The sequence below is a fragment of the Paroedura picta genome, chromosome 9, assembly GCF_049243985.1.
Source record: "Paroedura picta isolate Pp20150507F chromosome 9, Ppicta_v3.0, whole genome shotgun sequence".
In the NCBI taxonomy this organism is placed as follows: Eukaryota; Metazoa; Chordata; class Lepidosauria; order Squamata; family Gekkonidae; genus Paroedura; species Paroedura picta.
The window spans coordinates 7,655,662-7,682,855 of record NC_135377.1 but is presented as its reverse complement, the minus strand read 5'-3'; the positions used below and the strand labels follow the sequence as shown (position 1 = coordinate 7,682,855).

Below are 27,194 nucleotides of genomic sequence, written 5' to 3'. Positions count from 1 at the left end.
TACCAAGGGGATGTTCTTGGTCGTTGGCTTTGGTGTTTATCGAAGAAGAAGAAGAGTTGGTTCTTATATGCCACTTTTCCCTACCCAAAGGAGGCTCAAAGCATCTTACAGTCACCTTCCCTTTCTTCTCCCCACAACAGACATCCTATGAGGCGGGTGAGGCTGAGAAAGCCCTGATACTACTGAAGAAGAAGAAGAGTTGGTTCTTATATGCCGCTTTCCCCTACCTGAAGGAGTCTCAAATTCGCTTACAGTCGCCTTCCCTTCCTCTCCCCACAACAGGCACCCTGTGAGGTAGGTGAGGCTGAGGGAGCCCTGAGAGAACTGTGACTGGCCCAAGGTCACCTAGCTGGCTGCCTGCAGAGGAAGAGAAGTGGGGGGTCACACCTGGTTCTCCCGATTAGAGGCCACCCCTCTTAACCCAGCCCCACAGACGGTTCTCACAGATGATTCCAAACCCTCGCGGCGATTCTCCGGCACTTTCAGCGCACTGCTGCATCAGCCCCTTTTCTGACCAGCCCCAAAGCAGCCGTGAATCAATATTTCCAGGCTCAGCCGTCTGCCCCAACTTCAGGGGAAACCATAAATAAACACAATTGTGGCTGAACGTGAAGCCCTCCAGGACGGTGTTAAAATTACAGCTTTGGCGGAGCTGATGGGCTGCTGTGAGTTTTCCTTTAAGAATCTCCTGGCTGCAGGCAACAGTGCGGAGCAGGAGGTGGGGACAAAACAATTTTTTTTTTTAATAAAAAAGAAAAGATGTGGAAGCGGCAAAAGTTACTCCCGAGGAAAAATGCTGGGTTCGTCCTTCGGCCTGACGTCAGATCTGTCTTTAATAAAACCTCCCCGGAGCCAAGAGAGAAAAGTCAGATCTGTGTCAACTTGGCAGCTCGCGTCAGGACTCTTCTGCCTCCCTCCGCGTCTCTCCTTCCGAGCAGTGGATTTGTTCGAAGGGAGTTATTTTGATATCCAAAACTCTGGGCCCGATCCTCATGTATTTCACCCCGGCGTCCAGTGATGAGGTGGCTCCTGCCCTGGCTTCTAGCAACCAACGGCATTTGGCAGGTGAGGCCCCGTTTCAGGGTGTTCCCACCCCCAGTCTGCTTTAACCCTTCCTCTTTGGGTCCTGCAACCTGGCTGAAGGAAATGTCACTACCTGAGCCTAGCAAAGAGAGGTGGAAACAGAGGCAGCCGGGCAGGAAGCGGGGAAACGGGGAGGGAAGGAGAGAGGAGAAAGGGAGCGAATGTCTCAATTTGGGGGGGGGGGGCACGGAAAACATCAGGAGCATCTCTGAACTGGAAGCTATGCCTCCTTTTTAACCCAGCGGAAAGCCATGGGAATGTGGAAAGTGGACTAAGGGATAAGTTCAGGAGTCCAACTCAGGGAGCTTGGGATAATTTCAGTAAAATCTCCCACGTGGCTCTGCTACATCTGCAGATGCAGGCATGACTTTGGAAGTTTTGAAGCCTTCTTTAAGTATTTGAAAGGTTGTCACTTGGAGGAGGGCAGGATGCTGTTTCTGTTGGCTGCAGAGGAGAGGACACACAGTAATGGGTTTAAACTTCAAGTACAACGATATAGGCTAGATATCAGGAAAAAGTTTTCACAGCCAGAGTAGTTCAGCAGTGGAATAGGCTGCCTAAGGAGGTGGTGAGCTCCCCCTCACTGGCAGTCTTCAAGCAAAGGTTGGATACACACTTTTCTTGGATGCTTTAGGATGCTTAGGGCTGATCCTGCGTTGAGCAGGGGGCTGGACTAGATGGCCTGTGTGGCCCCTTCCAACCCTATGATTCTATGATTCTATGAAACAGAGGCTGGATAGCCATCTGGAAGAAATTATTATGATGTGAATTTAGGCAGATTGGGAGTGGGTGGGCAGGAAGGGATTGTGTCTGAGCTTGGCTCTTGTGGCCCTTTCTGGCATGCCCAGGGAAATACAGATTTCCACTTTGGGGTCAGGAGGCAAAATTCCTCCAGGCCAGACTGTCCAGGGATTCTATGGGGGAGCATCATCTGCGCATGGAATTGGGGTCGCTGTGGGTAGGCAGGTAGTTGTGAATTTCCTGCATTCTACAGGGGGTTGGACTAGATGACCCTGAAGGTCCCTTCCAACTCTATGATTCTATGCTCTTCTTGTGCCTTCAAAAGGGGGTAGGAGAAAGTTGGAGCCCCAATGGCAGCCTTAAGACCAACCCAGTCTTATTCGAGGTATGAGCATTTGTGCTCATGCACATTTGTCAGATATAGTGTGCCTGTCCACAGAAGCTTATACCTCGAATGAAACTTGGTTGGTCTCGGTGTGCATGCACATGATTGCTTATACCTTGCATTAAACTTTGTTGGTCTTAATGGTACCACCAGACTCCAATTTTCTTATGCTGCTTCAGACCAACATAGCTCCACGTGTGAATCTGTCTTCAAAGGGAGGGGGATGAGTGACGGCATTTTTAAAGAAGGAACACAGTAGCGGTGAAGAGTTGCAGAAGAGTCAATGCCTGCCAAATGAATTGGTGGTCTCTGGATCCTGCCCCATGGGGCAGGCCCTCTTACCATGACCAAAGGGGTCACTCCGCTCAGCTTGTTCCTGGACTATTCAAATGTTCCCATCTTCTCCTGGCCCCAATGGGACACTCTCAAGAGCTTCATGGAGACGTAAGGAGGAGAAAAAGAAAGGAGAGAGATAGAGATTAACCAATTGGAGAAGGGCAAAAGTAACCTGGTCAGCTTTTGGTGGGGTTGCCAAACTGCAGGTGGCACCTGGAGAACTCCCAGAATTCAGCTGGACCTCCAGGCTGCAGAGATCAGTTCCCATGAATACTGGGTTTCAGAGGGTACACGTGGGTGTGTATCAAAGCTGTGCTCACGTGGGGAAATGATGCGCTTCCACAGGAGATGCTTGCTTGCCCTAGGGGCATTTTGATGGTGACTCATGGGCTCTGCCACCAAACCACAGAAGCAAAACTGTCCAAGAGAGAAGGATGCTGAGAGAGAGAAGGATGTTGTGAAGGACCTGAGCGGAACCCAAGTGATCTTGAAAGGAAATGTTTGAAAAACAAAACCTCCAGGAGACAAGGGTATTTGGGTCTGCTTGCTTATTGGTAGAGATCAGAGCTTTCCCTTCAGTCTCTGTAGTTGTCTTGTAGCTGTTTTGTTAGGTGAGCCCTGATGACCCATGACAACATGATAATGATTTTATACCCTGCTTTTCACTACCCAAAGGAGTCCTAAAGCAGCTTACAAATATCTTCCCCTTCCTCTCCCACAACAAGCACCCTTGTGAAATTGGAGTGGGGGGGTGAGGGGCTGAGTGAGCTCAAAGAGAACTGTAAGTTTGTCTGGGTCTTTCCATCAGCCGCTGAGTGGCAGGGAGGACCTGAAGAGAGGCCGTAGCTCAATGGAAGAGCATCTGCTTGGGCTGCAGAAGGCCCCAGAGCAAAATCTTTGGGGGAAAGCATCAGGTATTAGGTCCTGTTGCCAACTCCAGCTTGGAAAATGCCTGGAGATTCGGAGAGCTGGTCTCTGGGGAGGGCTGAGTTTGGGGACGGGGAGAAGCTCAACAGGGATACGATGTCTGTAGTCTGAAGATCCAGCTCACTTTGGGGAGAATGTCAGACTCACCTAGAAGCTGGCCACCCTGGTTAATAGGAGGTGATGTGAAAGGTTCCTTTGGAGACCATGGAGAGCTTCTGCCTATTGGCAAAGGCTGACCTTCAGACCAAAAAACATGCATCTTCATAGAGAACCTGGGGTGCTCCTTTGTATCTTTCTGTTGAAAAGAGACCAAAGCAGGGCAGCAGAAGGCAGGATCTACAGTGATGGGTTTAAACTACACGTTGAATGTTTCACAGCCAGAGTAGTTCAGCAGTGGAATGGGCTGGCTACAGAGGTGGTGAGCTCCCCCTCACTGGCAGTCCTCAATCAGCAGTTGGACAGATACTTCTCGTGAATGTTTCAGGCTAGAATCATAGAGTTGGAAGGGACCTCCTGGGTCATCTAGTCCAACCCCCTGCACTATGCAGGACACTCACAACCCTCTCGCTCATCCACTGTCACCTGCCACCCCCTTGAACCTTCACAGAATCAGCCTCTCCGTCAGATGGCTATCCAGCCTCTGTTTAAAAATCTCCAAAGATGGAGAACCCACCACCTCCCGAGGAAGCCTGTTCTACTGAGAAACCGCTCTGACTGTCAGGAACTTCTTCCTGATGTTTAGATGGAATTTCTTTTGAATTAATTTCATCCCATTGCTTCTGGTCCATCCCTCCAGGGAAAGAGAGAACAACTCTGCTCCATCCTCTACATGCCAGCCTTTTAAATACTTGCAGATGGTTATCAGATCCTGATCTATGTGCCAGCTATGAAACCAAACTACCTGCTTCTATAATTATAGTTGAAATGCATCCCCATCAGATGTACACACAGTTCTGTATTTTAAAAGCACCCACCCTGAAACCCTTCCATCATGAATACTCTTAGTTCTGCAGCAGCATTTCCATAACACCGGAGCTGGAATAGCAATTATGCCTTTTCTGGAGGCGTCCATATGTTCTTGGGCTACTCCCAAACTCATGCCCACAGAAAGAAATAATTGCTATTCCATCTTCTCTGTTCTGGAGCTGCCGCAGAAGACAATCACTGGTGCTTTATAAATAGTGGAAATCGTTTTAATCCTACTTGAGAAGGGAGAAGGGACATCTGCAGAACTGATAGACATTTGACTCCTCTGCATGGGTCTTTCCTTACCTGCTGGCCATGGTGATGAGAGGCAACCTCCCATTCAGAGACAGGTGGCCTCTGGATCCCAGCGCTGACAGGCAGGATTAGGGGAAGGTCTTGCCCTCTATGCTCTGTTTTTTGGCCCTCCAAAGGAACTGGTTGGCCACTGTGTGAGGTAGGACGTTGGTCTGAGCCACTGGTCTGATCCAGAAGGGCCTTTCTTATGTTCTAGTGCAAGGGTAGTCAACCTGTGCTCCTCCAGATGTTCATGGACTACAATTCCCACGAGCCCCTGCCAGCCAATGCTGGCAAGTTCTCAGGGCAATTGTTCTGCCCACACTAACTGGCAGAATTACCTCTCTTACGAGAAGGTATTGTTACAGAACGCGAGCATGATCCAGCGTGGTCTAGTGGGTAAGAGCAGTGGCTTCTAATCTGGCATGCTGGGTTTGATTCCCTGCTCCTCTGCATGCAGCCAGCTGGGTGACCTTGGGCCAGTGACAGTCCTGATAGTTCTCACAGAGCAGTAATATCAGGGCTCTCTCAGCCTCACCTCCCTTACAGGGTGTCTGTTGTGGGGAGAGGAAAGGGAAGGCGAATGGAAGCCGCTTTGAGACTCCTTCGGGTAGGGAAAAGTGGCATATAAGAACCAACTCTTCTTCTTCTTCAGTAATATCAGGGCTCTCTCAGCCTCACCCACCTCACAGGGTGTCTGTTGTGGGGAGAGGGAAGGGAAGGCGAATGGAAGCCGCTTTGAGACTCCTTCGGGTAGGGAAAAGTGGCATATAAGAACCAACTCTTCTTCTTCTTCAGTAATATCAGGGCTCTCTCAGCCTCACCCACCTCACAGGGTGTCTGTTGTAGGGAGAGGCAGGGAAGGCAATCATAAGCCATTTTGAACCTCCTTTGGGTAGCTGAAAGCAGGGTATTAAATCCAACTCTTCTTCTTCTGATGGCCCCTCAGCACATTCCTAAACCCGCAACATTTCATTCTCAAATGTAACTAGGAGTCTTGCAACCTATTATAGGCTTCTTTTTGTCCTGGTTATCTTACATATGGGGTTCAGGCAGATGTGGCTCTCTCTTGCACTGCTAATGACACGCTTGGGCCTTTCAGCCTCCGTGAAATTTTGGTCAAAACTTTGGTCCAGCTACCTGCTATGAAAGCATAAGCAAAAGATTCTACGAAGTCTATTTTTATGGTTCCTCATTACTTTGAAGCTAAGGAAGTATACTTGTTTAACAGTCATTTCAAGAAAACCGAATGATTATTTCAAGAAAAGGAATAAATGCCCAAGTGAAAAACAAGCGGATCTTAACCGGGACACCAAACTTCCCCATTTACTCAGCTTAGGATTCTGTGAAGTCTAAAGGCTACCACACAGATTTTTCTCCCTCATAGTCAAAAAGATATTGGTTTAAATCATTAACCCAGCCTCAAATTAATGTTTATAACCATGAAAGACCTCTGCCTGAGACACGGAGGAAACTGCCGCCAGTCTATATTGACCCTGAGAGGACCCAAAGGGCTGATGCAGTATAAGGCTGCTTTATGTCTTCATTTGGGTAACGTCAACCTGTCAGTCAATGAAATCAGACTTACGTAAGGGAAAGGAGACACCAACATTGGCCATTTGGGGAGGGGTGGGGTGGGGGTCAACATCACCACATATGGCCATATCACCCAATAAACAGATTTTAAATAATATTTTAAAAAATCAACTAACTCCCACCAATTTAGGAAACTTTTCCAGGGCCATCAAGAAACCCTGGTTGAGTAAGTTTGTTTTAACTGGAGATGCCAGGGATTGAACCAGGACTTTTGTATCCCAAAGCAGAGGAGCTACCACTGAGCCACAACTGTTCTCAGTATTGGAGATGTCCATTGAGGAGATGAGGAAACTGAAAATGGGGTGCAAATGAAGTACTTTGTGCTTGTTGGGCTATGACTTGCTTGGATAGCCCTGGCTTCCTTGTTCTTGTCAGATTTCAGATGCCAACCCTGGTTAGTCATTGGACTAGCAAGGGAGTCCAAGGTTGCTACACAGAGACAGCCAATGGAAAAAACAGCTCATTAGTGCAGGGGTAGTCAACCTGTGGGCCTCCAGATGTCCATGGACTACAATTCCCAGGAGCCCCTGCCAGCATTCGCTGGCAGGAGCTCCTGGGAATTGTAGTCCATGGACATCTGGAGGGCTTCAGTTTGACTACCCCTGCATTAGTGCAACTGTTGAGGAGGCAGAGTAGCATGCAGCCAAAAGATGCAATTTCGGGGGAGCCAAAATCTATTACAAACCTCCCTTAATTTTAAACGCACGAAATGAACATGGATCCTTACCCCCTTCCAAAGTTCCATAGGAATTTTAGTTCGGTGAAGGTGCTAATAATTATGTGAGAGATCCCTAGACACAAACACCCTCTCCTTAGAACTGCATTTCCCAGGGTCCTCTTGTCTGTAATCAGCGAGGGTGGACTGGTCCCCCCTAGCAACCAGTGAGGTATTAAGAGTGGGACTTACTGGGAACAGCGACTATGTCACTGTCCATGTAACCTGGAAGAAATGTCATTGACATCAAGGTCGTACTCTGGTATTTGGGCAAAAACTCTATGGTAAATTTGGCTTCTACCACAGAGCTTTTGCCCACATACCAGAATGCCACCCCGACATCCTGGGTGTGATGACATTACTTCCGTGTCAAATGAGCTGTGATGTGGATCTCTTTATCTTGGTAAGTCCCCTCCTCCGGTCAGCTGCTCAGGAGCATGGAGGTGAAACCAGGCGGTGAGGGACCCTGCCACCATGGGGGGTGGGGAGAACAGTTCTGGCAACTTTAAAGTCAGCTGTGACTTGTAGACAAAAAGGGTGAAGCAAATTAAAATGGGGATTTCAAATTAAAATGGGGATTTCCAAGCATTTTTCTTGGATGCTTTAGGATGCTTTGGGCTGATCCTGCGTTGAGCAGGGGGTTGGACTAGATGGCCTGTATGGCCCCTTCCAACTCTATGATTATATGATTCTATTCTATGGTCAGCAAAGATAGAAACTCAACATTTTCTTATTATGAGCAGAGTATCACAATCGTATTCTGCCGTTTTCTTACTCACACACTCAAGGAAATATTACCTTTGGGCTTTTGAAAACAAAGCAGGGAGATTTTGCAACACCCCCCCCCCTTTCTTTTTCTCTCTTTCATAGCCTGGATTTGTGTCTCTTGGGAAGCTGGCCTGATTCTCACCTCAATGCTGCCCCCTCCTGTTCAACATATTAAATCCTCAACAAATGGAAATCCCGAAAAACACAAAGGGTTTTTGTTGCAGGGATCTATCTCAGTAGCAATCCTCGCATTACTCTTTGCATTAAAGCAAACCTGGAAACCACCCAGAGCCAGCTTGCTGGGTGGTATATCAATCTAAAAAAAAAGTAAATTAATACGGAGGCTGCTCACAGCTGAGGTCTGACTCGATCCCCAGTGGAGATCACAAGGAAATCATCATCAGCTCGCCTGAGAACATGATTGGTTGCGATGCAGTTATTGGTTTCGGTATCGGACAGGATACACAGCTTCTAGGTTCCTTGACTTCGCCAAGTTCTCACTTCTTCAGTGGACTCCCGCTACCTTGGGAACCAAGGTCTCGAGAAGGACCCAAATAAAGGAATCTCACAATTTAGAAACAGCCTAGAAGAATTTGCCACAGTTTCGTCACAATCTTCCCAGCTCACAAAAGCATCTCTTCTCCCAAAAGTTCTAGAATGACCCAGAGCGAACAGGCACAGCTGCTTGGGCTGCCAACCTCCTGGTGCTGGCTGGGGATCCCCCACTATTCCAACCAGTGTCCTTGCAACAGAGATCAGTTCCCCCTGGAGAAAATGGCTGCTTTGGAAGGTGGGCTCCATTGAGGCCCACCACCCCAGCCCCATGTTCCTCATGGCCCGGGTCACAAATGTCCAGGGATTCCCCAGCCCAGAGCTGGAATAGATGGACTGATGGTTTGATCTAGTAGGGCTCTTGCTATGTTCTCATCAGGGGAAGGCCTTGGCCTCCATGCCCTGTGGTTGGCCCTCTAGAGCAGGGGTAGTCAACCTGTGGTCCTCCAGATGTCCATGGACTACAATTCCCATGAGCCCCTGCCAGCATTCGCTGGCAGGGGCTCATGGGAATTGTAGTCCATAGACATGGTTTGATCCAGAAGGGCACTTAGTGTTCAACAGCCAGAGCCTTTGTATTAATCTGTCCTGGTTCCAGAAATGATCATTTGAACACAGTTATTAGAGAGGTTACATTTCCCCCCCGGCATATCCTGAGATTATCTCATTCAATTCCATCAATGTATATGAATTTCCTATCTGTCAAAAAGATAGGGCTTTCTCTACCCCTGTCTGGCTCTCTCTCCCTTCCTCCAGGCGTGGTTACTGCAATATTAAACTTTACAGTTAAAATTCCATACCCCACCTTTGAATAGAAAACCAGAAATGTCAACAGGTGGACGCCTGCAGGAACTAGGAAGTCGTTTGTAGTTCTTCTTATAACAACCCACAGTTGCTGTTGGTTATATAACGGATTGTTACTTGCAAGTAAGCATCATACGCTTGGGGGGCTTTCAGATGCCGATCTCCAAAATGAAATGGGGAACTGGATACCAAAGGAGTCCCCTTTATTTGGGGGATTCCACGTTAGTGTTCCCCGATTGCCACCCTGGGGCACCATCCCCCTCGAAGTTGGATGTCTGGATGAGAAGGCATCAACGGAGAGAATGTCCCAGTTGACGTATGTCTTGCTGGTCTTCCGTCAGCATTGCTGGTCAACCGCAAAGGCAGCACAATTACAGGAGAAAGAATGCGGACGGGCACACCCTGGTCTACTAACCCGGCAACTACTCCATAAGGGTGTTTAAAATTAGCCTTGTTTCAATTTTTGCAAAAGTTAACCTGAAGGGTCATGACTCGGACAAGCCGACTGCCCAAGTGAATGTATGAACTAGGATAATAATATCTCGGGTCTATACCAGCCTTTTCCACCACAGGCATTGCTGAATTTAGTAACTTTTAGTCACGGTTCTCCCTCTTTGGAGATTTTTAAACAGAGGCTGGAGAGCCATCTGACGGAGAGGCTGATTCTGTGAAGGTTCAATGGAGTGGCAGGTGACAGTAGATGAGCAATTTGGATGTGAGTGTCCTGCATAGTGCAGGGGGGTTGGACTAGATGGCCCAGGAGGTCTCTTCCAACTCTATGATTCTATGACTAGAATGGAGATTTGTTTCTTGCAAACAAACCCATGTAAGTATGTATATAATTTAGAATCTAACTCTCTGCTCTTTGTGCAGGAGAACAAACACAACAGGGATTGTCACATGTGGGGATGCTTCTATGCTTGGGTGGAGACAACAAAGTCTCCTTCAATTAGTCTTTCCCACAACTAGGAAAGCATCTGCCAGTAATCACTAACCTTAACATTTTTATTCCCCCTATGTGTTTGTGGATGACAAATGGACCCAAAAGACTGAGAGCCAGTTTGGTGTAGTGGTTAGGAGTGCGGACTTCTAATCTGGCAGGCCAGGTTCGATTCTGCACTCCCCCACATACAACCAGCTGGGTGACCTTGGGCTCTCCACGGCACTGATAAAACTATTCTGACCGGGCAGTGATATCAGGGCTCTCTCAGCCTCACCCACCCCACAGGGTGTCTGTTGTGGGGAGAGGAATGGGAAGGCGACTGTAAGCCGCTTTGAGCCTCCTTCGGGTAGGGAAAAGCAGTATATAAGAACCAACTCTTCTTCTTCTTCTTCTTCTTCTTCTTCTTCTTCTTCTTCTTCTTCTAGCAATCTTCATGATCATGCTGCATATTTGTTGTGATGCTAATTTACTAATTTATTACTCATTTATTATCTACTATCTGTACTCTTATGATTCTTGTCCCATCGTCTGAGGAAGTGTGCATACACACAAAAGCTCATGCCTTGAATAAAACTTTGTTGGTCTTTACCTTTGACACTTGAGGGCGTCACCCCAAGGGTCAGACATGACCCGGTTCTTGCACAGGGGATACCTTTACCTTTCTAGAATACCTCACCCTGAGCAAAGGTAGAATCGTTGCCGCGTTTCTACTGGTGGATAATGTATCTCAGGTTTCTTGCTGTCAGTCTTTCATGGGGTGAAGGAGAGGACAATTCTAAAAAATGGGCGTTTGATTCCAGCGTCTCCATCCTTGTTGATACAGCTGTAAGTACAAAAGCTAAACTGGAAGCAGGTCTAGAGAAACTCTTAAATACTCTTTGCGTTTCATTTATTTACCTCAGGAAAATTTGCCAAGTGCAAGCTGACCAAATGGATTTGCTGTTAAAATTTGGGTTGCCAAGGCTCCCTGGCCATTGTTGAAGATTAGGGGGTAGGATGGCCATCTCAAGGTCAGGACAGTCTTGGAGATTTGGGGATGGTGCCTAGTGAGGACAAGGACCGCAGTAGAGTACAATGCCATACAGTTTACCTCCCAAAGAGCCAGTATGGTGTAGTGGTTAGGAGTGCGGACTTCTAATCTGGCATGCCGGGTTCGATTCTGCGCTCCCCCACATGCAACCAGCTGGGTGACCTTGGGCTCACCACGGCACTGATAGAGCTGTTCTGACCGAGCAGGAATATCAGGGCTCTCTCAGCCTCACCCACCCCACAGGGTATCTGTTGTGGGGAGAGGAAAGGGAAGGTGACTGTAAGCCACTTTGAGACTATTTCGGGTAGAGAAAAGCAGCAGATAAGAACCAATTCTTCTTCTTCTTCTTCTTCTTCTTCTTCTTCTTCTTCTTCTTCTTCTTCTTCTTCTTCTTCTTCTTCTTCTTCTTCTTCAAAACAGCCCTTTCCTCCAGGGGATCTGATCTCTGTGGCCTGCACATGAGCTGTAATTCCAGGGGATCCCCAGGCCCCACCTGGAGGTTGGCATCCCTATATAAATGCATTAAAATCTATGGGAGAGGTTTAAGCCTGTTTTCATTCTCCAGTTGAAAGTAACCCAAAAGTGGTTGATAACGTATCCCTATGCCTTTGAAATATGCTTTTCCATATTATGTTGTATTCCTAGAAGTAGGATTTTTCCTCTTCTCCCCTCCCCAAAGGAAATAGACTCCCTCCCCCCCCCCCCCGCCTTTTTATTGGGTGATTGATTTATTCCTTAACTTAACGGAGCAGGTTGTCACTTTAGAACCTTGGAAGAGCAGGGGTAGTCAAACTGCGGCCCTCCAGATGTCCATGGACTACAATTCCCAGGAGCCCCTGCCAGCGAATGCTGGCAGGGGCTCATGGGAATTGTAGTCCACGGACATCTGGAGGGCCGCAGTTTGACTACCCCTCCTGGAAGAGGCCAAGTTTAGCAAGAAACACTTTTCCTTTTCAAGATCCAATCGGGAGACCTGTCCCCAAGGACTGATTCATATCAGAACACAGCTGTGTACAATAGAATAACAAGGATGGCCATGACTTATCGAAGGCCACGCCCTTGCAGATGCAGTAAGGCAGAGGCCAAAAGTGGACAATCAACCTCCTGCGGGGAAGAGGAGGCTGGGCAAAGACCCCTATTTAAGAGGCTGCCTATGTGTGTGTCCACCTCTACATACTGAAAAGGGTTATTCTGGTACCATCCCCCACCCCACAAAAGAAGAAAAGAAACCTCATGGGAGTTGGATTGTCATGTAAGATGGAGGTCGTCATCCCGTGGTCCTCCAGATGTTCATGGACCACAATTCCCACGAGCCCCTGCCAAACGCTGGCAGGGGCTCATGGTAATTGTAGTCCACGAACATCTGGAGGACCACAGGTTGACCGAAAACATCAAACATTAAAACGCCGTATTCTTTTTGGCAAAACTTTAATTGCATTAAGTTTTCGTAACATTTTCAGTTTGACGAAACCGCTGGTTCCAGACCCAATGACTCTAGTTAAAAGGCTGTGTTATGGATCATGGCTCCATCTTTTCAGGCTATTGGGATATTGGGTTCATAGAGCTCAGTCACAGAAGCAAGATACCGAGTCCAATTAATAAATCTCCCAAGAAGTATATTGCCCTTCCAGGCTTCACCAAATGACTTGCTGATTGCAATTCCAACAGCAGCTTCCTCCGTTCATGTGACATCAGTTTCAATTCTCCATGCCCAACTATACCCCAAGCTGTATGTGTGTCCATTTATCCCCAGTCTGGGCAGATTTACACTTTCCCTATAAGTTTGGACGGACGATGCCCTTTCATCGGGTTCTCTATTAATTGCTCTCAGGGTCCACAACGGGGAATGCATCTGTCTATCTATCTTCAATCTTGACCTTTTTATTCCCCTTACTATATTCCCCCTTCCTCCCCTGAGTCGAACCCAAATGGATGACAGCCTTACAAGCTTAGCTTGCTACTTCTGCAAGGCCCTTGTATCTGGTATGCATCTTCCTTGAAGTGGGTGCTAATCCACGACCCACTCATTCTCTGTTTCTATATGTGGTCTTGCAGTTTCCATTTCATTGTGTCTGACAAGGCATGCCATGGGCACAAAATCTTACTTTGTTGGCCTTAAAGGCGCCATGGGACTCTTAACTCCAGCTACATTGGAACAACATGGCTACATGCCTGAACCTGTCCGTTTGGCTGGCTAGCTTGCACCCAATTCTAATCCTGCCTTAACAGCCCCCAACAGAGTTTCTCTCTCTCTCTCTTGCTCTTCCGAGAATCCTTGCTGCCTGAACAGACTGGAAGGGGGGGAACTCTCTGAATCTTCTGGGGAAAATGCGCAAGAATGCTGAGGAGATGGGTCAGGTGCCAATCCAAGCATTCTGTTGGCAGGGAGCGGAAGAGCAGCGGAAAATTCTCTTTATAATTAGACCTCTGTGGGAAAGCTGCACCTCTCAAGCCCGCTTGCCAGCTGACCACGAACGTCTTTGCTAGGGGATGAGACTGGAAATCAATCTCTCTTCTCAAATTAAAAATAACTTTCTCCGGAGGGCACCCTATACATGGCAGCCTTTCTCGGGCATTGTTAGGAAATGTTCTACTGTGTTGAGTGAAAACTTGAGCAGAGTTGCCCAACCACAGTACCGTGGTACCGTATAATACCCAGAAAGCCCTTCAATAATTCTTTGGTGTGGTTTTTTTTTCAAAATGGTGGCTGGGGAGAGCCCTTCCACCCTGTGCCTGCCATTTCTGAGTAAAGAGGAAAGGAAAAGGTTTGGTGTCGTGGTTAGGAGTGCGGACTTCTAATCTGGCATGCCGGGTTCGATTCTGCGCTCCCCCACATGCAGCCAGCTGGGTGACCTTGGGCTCGTCACGGCACTGAGAAAGCTGTTCTGACCGAGCAGTGATATCAGGGCTCTCTCAGCCTCACCCACCCCACAGGGTGTCTGTTGTGGGGAGAGGAATAGGAAGGTGACTGTAAGCCGCTTTGAGACTCCTTTGGGTAGAGAAAAGCGGCATATAAGAACCAACTCTTCTTCTTCTTCAGTAATCTCAGGGCTCTCTCAGCCTCACCTCCCTCACAGGGTGTCTGTTGTGGGGAGAGGAAAGGGAAGGCGAATGTAAGCCGCTTTGAGCCTCCTTCGGGTAGGGAAAAGTGGCATATAAGAATCAACTCTTCTTATTCAGTATTATCAGGGCTCTCTCAGCCTCACCCACCCCACAGGGTGTCTGTTGTGGGGAGAGGAAAGGGAAGGCGACTGTAAGCCGCTTTGAGCCTCCTTCGGGTAAGGAAAAGCGGCATATAAGAACCAACTCTTCTTCTTCTTCTTCTTAAAAATAAAAAAAAACAATTTATTTCCTTATTTGGGCAGGTTGACCAACCCCCCTCCTAAAGTAGCCAATGGTGGGCCAGGAGGGGGTGGGAAGGGGAGAAACCCAGGCATTTAAAGCTTGGCTGGCCAAGACATCCTTCATTTTTGGAGGGCATGGCAGGGAGACATGGACAGCTGACATCACTTCCTGTTACCTTGAAGCCTGAAAAATATTTCAGCAGTACCACCATGGCTGAAAGGCTGAAAAGAGCTGGCATAGGTTGTGTGTAAAGTGCTGTGTAAACATAGACAATTTATGGGGACTATGAAATTCAGTTTTCAAGGCAAGATACTAAGAGAGACGGCTTGCAGATTTTCTTTCCTCTTCAGGAATTCCTTGGGGCCCCCTGATAGCTTACTGATATTCCTAGAACTTCTAGTATTGTTGGACTTCAGGGCAGTATTAGGGGCCAGAAGAAATTTCTTGGCAAAACTTCTTATGCAGCTGTCCTAAATACAGCCGATGGGAGGGGAGGCAGCCTGACCTTGTCCGATCTTAGATGCAAAGCAGGGTCAATACTAGGAAGGGAAACCATCAAGGCAGGCTCAGCAGAGGACGGTAACAGCTTCTGCTTCTCCCTTGTCTTGAAAGCCCCTGCAGGGGTCCCCATAAGCCTTGAATGGGAGACCCCTCCTAGGAAGACTCTGCAGAGGAAGGCCATGGCCAACCACCTCTGCTTGTCATTTGCAGAGAAGTTCTCTAAGAGCTCTCTCAGCCCCACCTAGCTCACAGGCTCTCTGTTGTGGGGAGAGGAAGGGAAGGTGATTGTAAGCCGCTTTGAGACTCCTTCTGGTAGTTTGTAAAAGGGATAATTTTGTACCACTAGGTGGTGCCACAAGAAAGGGGAAAGGTGGAAAGGCCTGCTAAAAACTCCTGTTTACTGCAAATTAGCCAGTGCATATGTGTGTGTATAGACTTTCCTACAGAATTGCCAAGGGTCGGACACAACTGAACGCATGACATCATCATCATCATCGTGAGTGTGTGTCTGTGTGTGTGTGTGTGTGATATAGCCCGTTCCTGTATTTTAAACTGTAGTTTGACTGACATAAATAGGTTTGCCCGCTCTGGGTTCGGAAATATCTGGAGACTTTGGGGGTGGAGCTGGGAGTGGGTGGGATTTAGGGGCGTATGATGGAGTATGACGCTATGGAGACCCCCCTCCAAAGCAGCTATTTTCTCTGGGGAACTGATCTCTCTCCACCTGGAGATGAGCTGGAAAACCAGGGGATCCCCAGGTCCCAACTGGGGAATGGCATTCCTAGGTACAAACCTAGCAGTTGAAGCTTTACCCATCTCTTTATTCCCCTGTCCAGAAAAAAAACAAAAACATCACCTGCTACAGCAGGGCATGTCAGACTAGTAGGGCTTGCTAACTTGGGTTGCCATCCTCCAGGTGGCGGCTGGAGATCACCCATGATTGCACTCGAAGGAGTATCAAAGCGGCTTACAACCACTTTTCCTCTCCCCACAACAGATACCCTGTGAGGTGGGTGAGGCTGAGAGAGCCCTGATATTACTGAAGAAGAAGAGTTGGTTCTTATATGCCGCTTTTCTCTACCTGAAGGAGGCTCAAAGCGGCTTCCATTCGCCTTCCCTTTCCTCTCCCCACAACAGACACCCTGTGAGGGAGGGGAGGCTGAGAGAGCCCTGATATTACTGAAGAAGCAGAAGAGTTGGTTCTTATATGCTGCTTTTCTCTGCCCGAAGGAGGCTCAAAGTGGCTTACGTTCGCCTTCCCTTTCCTCTCCCCACAACAGACACCCTGCGAGGGAGGGGAGGCTGAGAGAGCCCTGATATTCCTGCTCAGTCAGAACAGCTTTATCAGTGCCGTGGCGAGCCCAAGGTCACCCAGCTGGTTGCATGTGGGGGAGCGGGGAATCAAACCCGGCTCGCCAGATCAGAACTCCGCACTCCTAACCAACACACCAAGCTGTCTTGCCTTTGATGGATAGGGATCCTCAGAGAATCCAAAACCTTCTAGGTCTCCCATCCAAATACAAGGCAGGGTTTTCCCAGCATGGCTTCCAAGGTCAGACGGGGTCAGGCTTGCCTGAGCTTTCACAGTTCTCCGTTAGCTGTAGTTGGACGAACTTTCAGCACGTTGCGTGCCCCACGAGGCCACTGGCCCTGAATGCACCCCGTTCTTTTTATCCTCAAATCACCCCGATCTCCTTTGAGGAAAGCATAGCTCACTGCCTCCTTTTCTTCAAATAAAGGGAAGGAACTGCTAACCAAAGCCAATGCTAAGTATTCAGAAAGATTTGAGATAAATAGCAAATTAGCCTCCCACCTGACCCAGGGTTGGCTTACCTTCTTCAAAAGACTGAAAGAAAAGCATGAAGGGGGAAAGAAAACCCCTTATGCAGTACAGTAAATTGGTTTTAAATGCCATCGACAAAAGGAAACCAAGGATTTTGTGACTGGGACGCTGGGAACCTTTGCCTCGAAAGGAAGATGTCTGAAACATCCTTTCTACTCAGCATGAAAAGAAAACGATTAAGTCTGCTCCTTGCACGCCATTGAGTCTTGTATGGTAATTTTGGCATTATCTCCAGAGCCTTCCGAGGAGGAAAAAGACTGAAAAGGAAAAAAATAATTATGGGGATCAATGTAAGGTTCAGGAGGCTGGACCCAAACAGCTGCTAGCACAGAGCAAATACTGAAGTTTAAAGTTCTGTTGCAATGTGACCTCCTCACAAACTGCTTTATTCTTAAATTGTCAAGAAATTAGGGGGGGGGGGACAGCAAGCAACTGGCTCAGGATCAAAGAGGATGAATTGCCATGCAAGATCTGTAACTTCCTGGTATTTTCCAAATAAAACTCCTCCTGTGTCCTGATTGGCTCCCTGGCCTGGAGCGCATTTCCTCCCTGCTTGCCTCCCGATGAAGACGTTAGTCAGTTGGACTTTTAGAACACACTCTCTCCTCTCTTCCTTTACAAAGTTATTTCTCTTCGCAAGAAAGCTATTTATTCTTTAGGCGGCTGGTACTTTACTCCTCTTTTGCGTATTTCAACTCTCCCAACACAAGAGACTCTCTCCTTTCGGAGTCAGACAAACCCATGCCCAGATTAGGAACCTCCTGGCATTTTCAAACCATCTCCTGATTGGCTGAGTTGGAGGCGTCCTGCTCCTTCAGGCACACTTCTTTCCTGATTGCCTCCAAAAAACCAGTCAGTTAAACTGGGAGGACTATTTCTTTCCTCTCTCTTCATAAAATTGTTTCATTGCTCAGTAAAGATTTATTCTTGAAGCAGGTGGTGCCAAGCCCTTCCCTGGCATATTTAAATTCTGCCAACACAAGAGACCCTTGCCTTTCAGAGCCAGACAAACAGGTCAGGAGACAGGGCTGTTGGTTCTGGATTGGGAGATCTGGGGGTGGGGGGCATGAGGAGGGAGGGGTTTGGGGAGGGGAAGGGGCTTCAGTGGTATATAATGCCGTAGATTCCACCTTCCAAAAAGCCATTTCCTCCAGAGGAACTGACCTCTGCAGGTGGGAGATCAACTGGGAGATTGCCAGGCTCTGCCTGGAGGTTGGCATCCCAAGTTCAGGAATGATCTTCTATCAGGAATAAGCGTTGGAAAGACGGCAAGTTTTGGACCAATCCTATGAAAGCAAGCCAGTGACCCAGGGCAGGGGTAGTCAACCTGTGGTCCTCCAGATGTTCATGGGCCACAATTCCCATGAGTCCCTGCCAGAAAACGCTGGCAGGGGCTCAGGGGAATTGTAGTCCATGGACACCTGGAGGACCACAGGTTGACTACCCCTGACCCAGGGAACGTGCAATTAGAATGACCAATTCAACAGCTAGCAACAACTGCTTGATGAGTTTTGCAAGAACCAACTACTGTGGCGCACTTGGCATTCAGCATATCCCAATAAGAAGAAGAGGAAGAAGAGTTGGTTCTTATATGCCGCTTTTCCCTACCCGAAGGAGGCTCAAAGCGGCTTACAGTCGCCTTCCCTTTCCTCTCCCCACAACAGACACCCTGTGGGGTGGGTGAGGCTGAGAGAGCGCTGATATCACTGCCCGGTCAGAACAGTTTTATCAGTGCCGTGGCGAGCCCAAGGTCACCCAGCTGGATGCATGTGGGGGAGCACAGAATCGAACCCGGCATGCCAGATTAGAAGTCTGCACTCCTAACCATTACACCAAACTGGCAGGGGCCACAGCTCAGTGGCCTGGAATGCAGAAGGTTAGGGTTGCTAGCTGTGGTTGGGACCTGGGGATCCCCCCCAGAATTACAACTCATCTCCAGTCAATGGGGATCAGTTCCCCTGGGGAAAATGGCTGCTTCTGAGTTTGGTGGACTCCATAGCATGCTACTCCCATGAGGTCACCCCGGTCTCAAATCCCACCTGGCTCCACAGCCAAAGCATACAGAGCTCGCAACTCTAAAACTAACAGGATGAGTTCCCCTGGAGAAAAGGGCAGCTTGGGAGGGTGGACTCCATAACGTTATCCTCCACAGAAGTCCTTCCCTGACCCAGATCCTGCCTACTATTGGCTCCACCCCCAAAGTCTCCAGGCCTTTCCCACGCAGAGATGGCAACCCTGTCCCCCCCGTAAAAACTTTTTGGGCCATGAGCCTGTTTCATCGCCTTTCCTTGCTTTCTTTTTGCTCTCCCCAAGGCCTTTCCCCAAAACACCACCACGATGCCGCCGGCCGCTTCGTCCGTGACCGAGGCCTACACGCGGACTCAGTACTGTAAGTGGCCCTGCGAGTGCCCCAGGAAGCCCCCCACGTGCCCGGCGGGAGTCAGCCTGCTCACGGATGGCTGCGAATGCTGCAAAGTGTGTGCCAAGCAGCTCGGGGAGAACTGCACCGAAGCCGACGCCTGCGACTACCACCGGGGCCTGTACTGTGACTACAGCAGAGACAGACCTAGGTACGAAATAGGAGTGTGTGCACGTAAGTCACGTACATACCTTCTTGCCCTAGATGCAAAAGTTTGCCACCTCTCCCTGCCCCCCGGCTTTAGGCTTTTTTCTTAATAGGTATCAATTTCGGGGCTTGCACTAAGACAAGAATTCTAGAAATTTGAGATGCAGCTTTTGGAAAGGGCGCTGGTTTTATTCTCCTGGGTCTGAGGGCATGCCACTGTTGTTTGGGGTTTAAGAGTGGTTTAAGAATTTCCGGTGCCCATAGACTTTAATGGCGCCGAACCAGAATCAGCTGATTCGGACTGATCAGATTTGGCCCGAATCAACTTGGGCCGAATCTCAAACAGTTGACTTCTGTTTCCATTTTGCACATGCGTAGTGGAAAAGGAAAGAGCCTCTTGTGGCGCAGAGTGGTAAGCAGCAGACATGCTGTCTGGAGCTGTCTGTCCATGAGGCTGGGAGTTCAATCCCAGCAGCCGGCTCAAGGTTGACTCAGCCTTCCATCCTTCTGAGGTCGGTAAAATGAGTCCCCAGCTTGCTGGGGGGTAAACGGTAATGACTGGGGAAGGCACTGGCAAACCACCCCGTATTGAGTCTGCCATGAAAACGCTAGAGGGTGTCACCCCAAGGATCAGACATGACCCGGTGCTTGCACAGGGGATACCTTTATCTTTAGTGGAAAGGGGTGGTGTCCTTAAAGAGGGAAAAAAGGGGAGGAGAGAGGCTCTAGCCCTGATCCATGTGGGGAAGGGACCTTCTGGGGCTCCCAGAAGCATGGGGTCTGTAGCATGGGCTACATGTGCTATATGGATAAGCCAGCCTTGCATTTGGGGAGTGGCTGCCCTGAGACCACTCTGGAGAGAGGTGGCCTAAAAATCATACAAATAAATCAATAAAAAGAATTTCCAATTGTAGAATGTCGGGGCTCTTGTTTCTTATGGGCAGTGTTGCCACCTGGTGGCTGGAAATCTCCTGGGCTAAGAGCTGATCTACTGTAATCCATCCCAGGCTGCACCGACTTTACGGTCCGTTACGTGTTTTAGGAGACGTTACTCTTCAGTAAAGCCATGAAGATCACAATGAGGATATGAATGTTATCTAGAGGTCTCTAGGCCAGCGGTTCTCAACCTGGGGATCAGGACCCCTTTCACAGGAGTCGTGGCAGGGCAAGCAGGTTGGCCAGCGGGGGGGCACCATCCACACAACAGCCTTGCAGGGTAGACTGAGATAGAGCGTTCGTCTGTCTGGAGCAGCGGAAAAGAGCGAGATCAGCATGGTGGGACAAGAGGCATAACTGAACTGCGAAAACCGCTTTAAGATTCCTTTGAGTACTGAAAATAACCAACCAAAGTTCAACACCTAATTTTGACTACCTGAAACCACTTTTGTGATACTTTTGTTTTGAGTCTCCTTGAGATTCTCAGACATCTCTGTGTTCAGAAAGACACACACAGTTTATCGTCACAAGGTGTTTTGTTAACTGTTTGTTTGTTTTTTTAATTTCATGGGGTTTTTGGAGGGAGGGGAATTATAAAGCTATCTTGCTTCCTGAATATTTTCTTACTCCTATGGTCTTCTTCCCACAGTTAAAATTCAAATGGATGGCTTTTTTATCCACTGACGTAGAAAATTCCTCTGCACAGCTTGTCTCGTTTCAGGTTTCACTGTAGATTGCCCACAATGAGTGTCAGAAATGGTCCCCCAGCGTGCTGAAAACTTGGATTTGATTCCAAGCCATGCATAACATTGGCAAGGTGTGTCCAAATGCAGAGACCTGGCTGAAACTGGATATCGGTGCTGGGAAGTTTTCTCCTGTGCTCCTTTAGAACCAAACCCTGCTAGGATAACCACCCTCCTGCCAAGTTAAACCATCAGCGGGGTTAAGCAAGGGAGATTATAGGACAGAACCAGATCCCATTTTTATACATCGTCAAAATGCATCCTTCAGAGGCGGTTGGAGCCAGCAGCTGACTGCCAAGCTGGCTGCAAATTCTGGTTTGGGGAATTTCTGGAGATTTGGGGGGTGGGACCTAGAGTGGGCGAAGTTTGTGGAGAAGATGGATCCGAGTGGGGGATGCGATGCCATGATGTCCACCCTCCACATTCTCCATTTTGTACCACAGAGTTTGTTCCCAGTTGCCAGAGCGTCATCGTGAAGTCACACTGTGATGATGTCACTTCCTTTCCAAGTTAGAAGTGACATCACTGCCTCTCCGGTGATGCGTTTCTTCCACTTAATGGATGAGAATACACACTGAATGAGAGTCAGGCAATTCTGAGAATGGTAGCTTTGAATAATATTTCACAATGCAGGCTCCCTATCAGACATTCAGGCTTTCTCAACCAGGGTTTCGTGAAACCCAGGGGCTTCTTGACAGCCCTGGAAGGGTCTCCTGAATGGGTGAGAGGAAATTAATTTTATATATATTAAACATTTATCGGGTGATATGACCATATATGGTCATGTTGGCCCCTCCCAAATGGCCAATGACGGGCCTGGAGAGAATGGGAAGGGGAGTGGCCAAGGGTGGGCATGTCCACAGCTTTGCTTCTCAACCATATTCCAGAAAGGCCATTACATACAATACATGTCAGTTGGAACTTCACGTTCTAGATATTTTTTACCACCTTGCAAGCCCTAATATATATATTTTATACTGTCCAAGTGCATTTAAACTTACCTAACTACTAAGGAAGACCCCTTAGGGGTCAAAACACATCTGGTTTTTCTTCCTTCTGTGTTCCATGTGTTAATGTTAATTCTGTGCTTTCTGTATTATAAAAATGGAGATTTTTGTCAATGTGTTTAATTCTTATTATGTGCATATAAATATAATAAATACCAGGGGCCAAGCCCGTTGCATTCAGGAATACAAGAGGTACTAGATTAGGGGGGTGGGGTGGAAGAACTCTGCGGAAGGCCTCTCCCTCCCTCCAGGACCTGGAAAGGGTGCAGGCAGCTGTTAGGGAACTCACCGGCAGGGGCAGCTCTCACAACACAGCAGGGATCTGCAGCCTCCGAGCCTCAGAGGGAAGTGGAAGGAGGAGGGGGTGGGGGACGGAAGGTGATTGGCTGGCTGCCCTGAGTGGGTTTTAAGCGCTGAGTGGCACTTAAGCCATGAGACATGCCCCTCCTCCAAGGCCTTACCAAAAAATAATATGTGAAACATATTTGGATTTTAAACTCAACATTGTTTTTGTTTTGTTTTTTTGCATTTTTTTGCATTTAGGTTCCTAACTTGGCTCATCAGGTTGGGTTTTTCCTTCCCTTTTTGATTATTAACTCTTGTCTGTCATCATTCTAACCCTGTTCATTCTGGAGGCAAGAAAGGAGGACGTTTGCTCAGAGGAGCAGGAAGTCTTCTGTTGAGCCAATCAAGACCCTGGTGGGGATGACCTGAAAATATCAGAAAGCTCCCAGACTAACTATGCTAACTTCACAGCTGCTCTGATGCCCCCTGCAGGATATTCTCCATATTCTGTTCAATCAGGCACATGGCAGATCTTGCCCATTCCAACCATTAACATATTGACTGTAATGATTAATATTAGTCTACCAGAATCCAAGAACAAAACCCATCACTTCTCACCTATTTAAAGAGCGTCTGTCCTCCGCTTTTCACGTTGGTTTCCCTTCTTGCCCGTCTTCCTTCTTCTGCAGATCTTGTGGGGGTGGGCTGCCTCCTCGATGGCATCAGGTACAAGAACGGTGAGACCTTCCAGCCCAACTGCAAATACAACTGCAGCTGCATCAACGGGGCTGTCGGCTGCGTCCCCCTGTGCAGAGACTCCAAGCCGCCCCTGATGTGGTGCCCCAACCCCAAACAGATCAAGATGACGGGTCAGTGCTGCGAGCAGTGGGTCTGCGACTACTCCAAGAAGATCAGGAAGACGTCCCCACGACACGTTGCTTCACCAGGTACTGGCGGTGCTGGTGGGGAGAAGACATCAACATAAAGGAAGGGAAAAATTTAGACAGATCTAGTCTGGCATGCTGTTTCCCACCGGGAGGCCTCTGGGAAATCCATAAGCAGAAGATGGATCTGGGAAATCTCAGTGCTTAGAGGAATCTACTCCTATTTAGACATTTTAGAAGAGCCTTGCTGGATCAGACCAGTGGTCCATCTAGTTCAGCATCTTATCTCACACAGGGCAGAGAGGCTGAGGCCTTCCTAAGAACACAAAAAGAGCCCTGTTGGATCGGACAAGAGATTCATCTAGTCCAGCATCCTGCCTCACATTGTGGCCAACCAGTTCTTCTGGGTGGCCAGCAATAGGGCATAGAGGCCAAGGCCTTCCCCTGATAAGAACATCAGAGGATCCCTGCTGGATCAGACCAGTGGTCCATCTAATCAGCATCGTGTCTCATTCAGTGGCCAACCAGTTCCTCTGGAGGACCAATAACAGGGCATAAAGGCTGAGGCCTTCATAAGAACATCAGAAGAGCCCTGCTGGATCAGACAAGTGGTCCATCTAGTTCAGCATCTAATCTCACACAATGGCCAACCAGTTCTTCTGGATGGCCAACAACAGGGCAGAGAAGCCAAGATCTTTCCCTGATAAGAACATAAGAAGAGCCCTGCTGGATCAGATCAGTGGTCCATCTAGTCCAGCATGCAGTGGTCAACTAGTACCTCTGTAGGACAACAGCAGGACATAGAGACTGGGGCTGTCCACTGATGTTACAAGGGAGGGGACTCAGTGGGGCATATTGTTCAACAATCTATTTTCTCCTGAGGAACTGATCTGTGTAGACTGAGTATCAGTTATAATTGGGGAAGATCTCCTAGCACAGCCTGGAGGTTGGCAATCCTCATAATGGGGCAGACACTGGTTACATTGGGTGCCTTTCCTTCACAGTTTATGAAGGAGAGATTGAATTGTGGCAGAAAAACTGCATCCCCCACACGTCCCCCTGGAGCCTCTGCTCGAAGACCTGTGGGATGGGCATCTCCACGCGGATCTCCAACGAAAATGACCAGTGCCGCCTCGTGAAGGAAAGCCGGCTCTGCAACATTCGTCCCTGTGAGGAGGACATCACCAAACACATAAAGGTACAGGATGCAAACATGCTTCCAGAATCCCCTCCTTCATTATATGGCACCCCTGGACAAAGTGTTGGGTCCATGGACAGGGACAGCTTCCTTCGGCACTTGAGGTCATCCGAATGCTGGAATTGACACAAGGAGCTGGAAGGAAATGGCACCATGAGTGGAAACATTTGTAGGACCCAACTAGGAGGGCAGCTCCTGGATTTTGGGGGTGGAGCCTGGGGAGGGCAGGATTTGGGCTGGAGGGACCTCAGCAAGGTAGAAGGACAGAGAGTCCACCCTCCAAAGCAGCCCTTGTCTTCTGGAGATCTCTCTAGGCCCTTTTTGGACTCTGGGAATCCTAGATCTAACTAGGGATGCCAGGGCCTGGAGATATTTTTTTGGGGGTGGAACCTGTGTAGGGAGCCATTTGGGGAGGGGAGGATCTTCAATGGGGTACCGTGCCATAAAGTCCCCCGTACCCAAACCATGCCATTTCTGCACGTGAACTGATCTCTGTTGCCTAGAGGTCAACTGTAATAGCAAGAGATCTCCAGACCTCTCCTGGAGTTCGGCAACCTTACCCAGGGTCTACCTCCAAGCTCCAGGAGTGTTTCCAACCCAGAGTTGGCGATTCTACCTTTGACTGATCGCCGTCTTCTTTTTCTCTTCTTTCTCTGACCGGCTTCCAGCCCGGTAAGAAGTGCCTCGCCGTGTATCGGAGAGATGAGCCGACGAACTATACCCTCTCCGGCTGCGTGAGCAAGGCAGCCTACAGGCCGAAGTACTGCGGCGTCTGCCTGGACAATCGGTGCTGCACCCCCTACAAGTCAAAGACTATCGAGGTCAACTTCGAGTGCCCCGATGGGACGGGCTTCTCCAGGAGAGTCCTGTGGATCAACGCCTGCTTCTGCAACCTGAGCTGCAAAAACCCCAATGACATCTTTGCTGATTTGGCTCACTTCCATGATTATTCTGAAATCGCTAACTAAATAGGGCCGGGGTGGAGGGGCAGGGGCTTCCTTCGAATCCTACCCGTTATTGCTCTGATTTTACAGAGGATCAAATAAAAGAAAATCCTCCCTTTTTCCTCCCCTCCAACCTGCACACTTGAGAGGAACTCGTTTTGAGGCATGCTGGTTTACTTGGGCTTTCCTTTTCAAAAAACAAACCAAGAAACAAACATAAGAGCTGAGCTTGCTGTTGGGTCATCCTACTATTTTTAGAGTTAAGCAGGATTTCCAGCTTGATGGAGCTCTCTGACAGCGGCCCAGTTATCTGGCATTTCTGCTTTGCGGTGCTCTTTGGCTCGGAGAGCACGTTTCCAACTAGGGAGTCCAGCCTCCGGGTAAGACCTGGGAATCCCTTGGAATGACAGCTCTTCTCCAGACTGCAGAGACCAGGTCCCCTGGAGAAAAGGGCTGCTCTGGAGGGCAGACTCCATGGCATTGTGTCCCACTGAGGTCTCAGTCCTCCCCAAATCTCCTAACCTGCATCTGGCAACCCTGCCACCTATCTCTGTTGCCAGGGAGAACCTGGGTGCAGTCTGCACAGGGCTTTTTACCCAGTCCCAGTTCAAATGAATCTCTCCCATCTACACTGAATTCGATTTCTATTTTGATTTTGGGTGCTTTAAATTTTTCCTCTGAAACATGCATGATTGATTTGTGGTGACCCTATTTTCCCCCGCGATATCCTGGAGTAGATATAAGCCTCAATATTTCAAAAAACGGCATCAGTAAATGTGCAGCTCTCTGCTTTTTGCTAATTAACTTGCTGCCTCATGCCTCCAGTCTTCTCTGATTGGCCAGGGAATCAATTCAAAGTCTTCCTGGTTCCCGGTTGCAAGGCTTGTCTTAAAGTGACTGCGCTCCAGAAATCCTAATTTCTCTCAGCAGACATTTGCCTCTTGTCTGCTGTCTCCAATCTTCTCCCCTATCCCTGGTTCAAGAAAAGAAAGAGGCTCCTGCTGTGCTTGGCTCCCCCCCACACCCCCGTTCTTAGCTTCTCCAAACAAGTGGAGAACAGTTTGTTTTTATTGGGGGGGGGGGGATAGAGGAAGACCCAAGTTCAAATCAATCTGAATTCAGCAGGATCCACAATGGAATAAACAAAGCGCAAAATCAGCCCTGCTGACCCTACTTGGGATTTGGACTCAAAAATCAGTAGAAAAATGCACCAGCCACAGGGATGCCAGTCTGACTGCTTATTCAGAACAGCACTATCAGGGCTGTGACTAGCCCAAGGTCACCCACCTTGGCTGCAGGGAATCAGACCCAGATCACCAGATTAGAAGCTGCTCCTTTTAACCCGTCCACCACCCTGGCTCTTCTGGATGCAAGCCATAGGCTGTGGTCCCTATCCAAATCTCCATAGTGTGTGCATGCTCTCCAGTTTCCACTCAGTGAAATGTAGGCAGAAGTCAGGTGACTTGACTGAGGGAAGATGCACATAACTGGAAAAGAGGGGCATTGAAACAGAGAGAAACAGAGAAGCATAAACACAGAGGCTGATTCTGTGAAGGCTCAAGGGGGTGGCAGGTGACAGTGGATGAGCGAGAGGGTTGTGAGTGTCCTGCACAGTGCAGGAGGTTGGACTAGATGACCCAGGAGGGCCCTTCCAACTCTATGATTCTATGAGGTGTGTTGCTGTAAAACAGTGCATGCACTGCCTTACTAGATAAGAGGCCCCTGGCAGGGAGAGAGGCCCTGTGTCGCCCAAACATCATAACAAAACACCAGCTGGACTGAGCGAATTCCCCATTCACCAT

At 48.7% G+C, this 27,194-nt stretch overlaps 1 protein-coding gene across 2 annotated transcripts; it reads left to right on the top strand.

The window, feature by feature from the left end:
• The first annotated feature begins 645 nt into the window (after positions 1-645).
• Positions 646-27,184, top strand: CCN4 (cellular communication network factor 4). Of its 2 annotated transcripts, XM_077351458.1 has the most exons (5): positions 646-1,065; positions 19,143-19,422; positions 23,056-23,313; positions 24,255-24,448; positions 25,117-27,182. In XM_077351458.1, the coding sequence occupies exons 1-5, from the start codon at positions 1,018-1,020 to the stop codon at positions 25,414-25,416; spliced, it is 1,080 nt and encodes a 359-aa protein (XP_077207573.1). In that variant the 5' UTR covers positions 646-1,017; the 3' UTR covers positions 25,417-27,182. The 2 variants fall into 2 exon arrangements, with proteins under 2 accessions (XP_077207573.1, XP_077207574.1); XM_077351459.1 differs by lacking the exon at positions 646-1,065 and having other exon boundaries at positions 19,150-19,399; positions 25,117-27,184.
• The last annotated feature ends 10 nt before the right edge of the window (positions 27,185-27,194 follow it).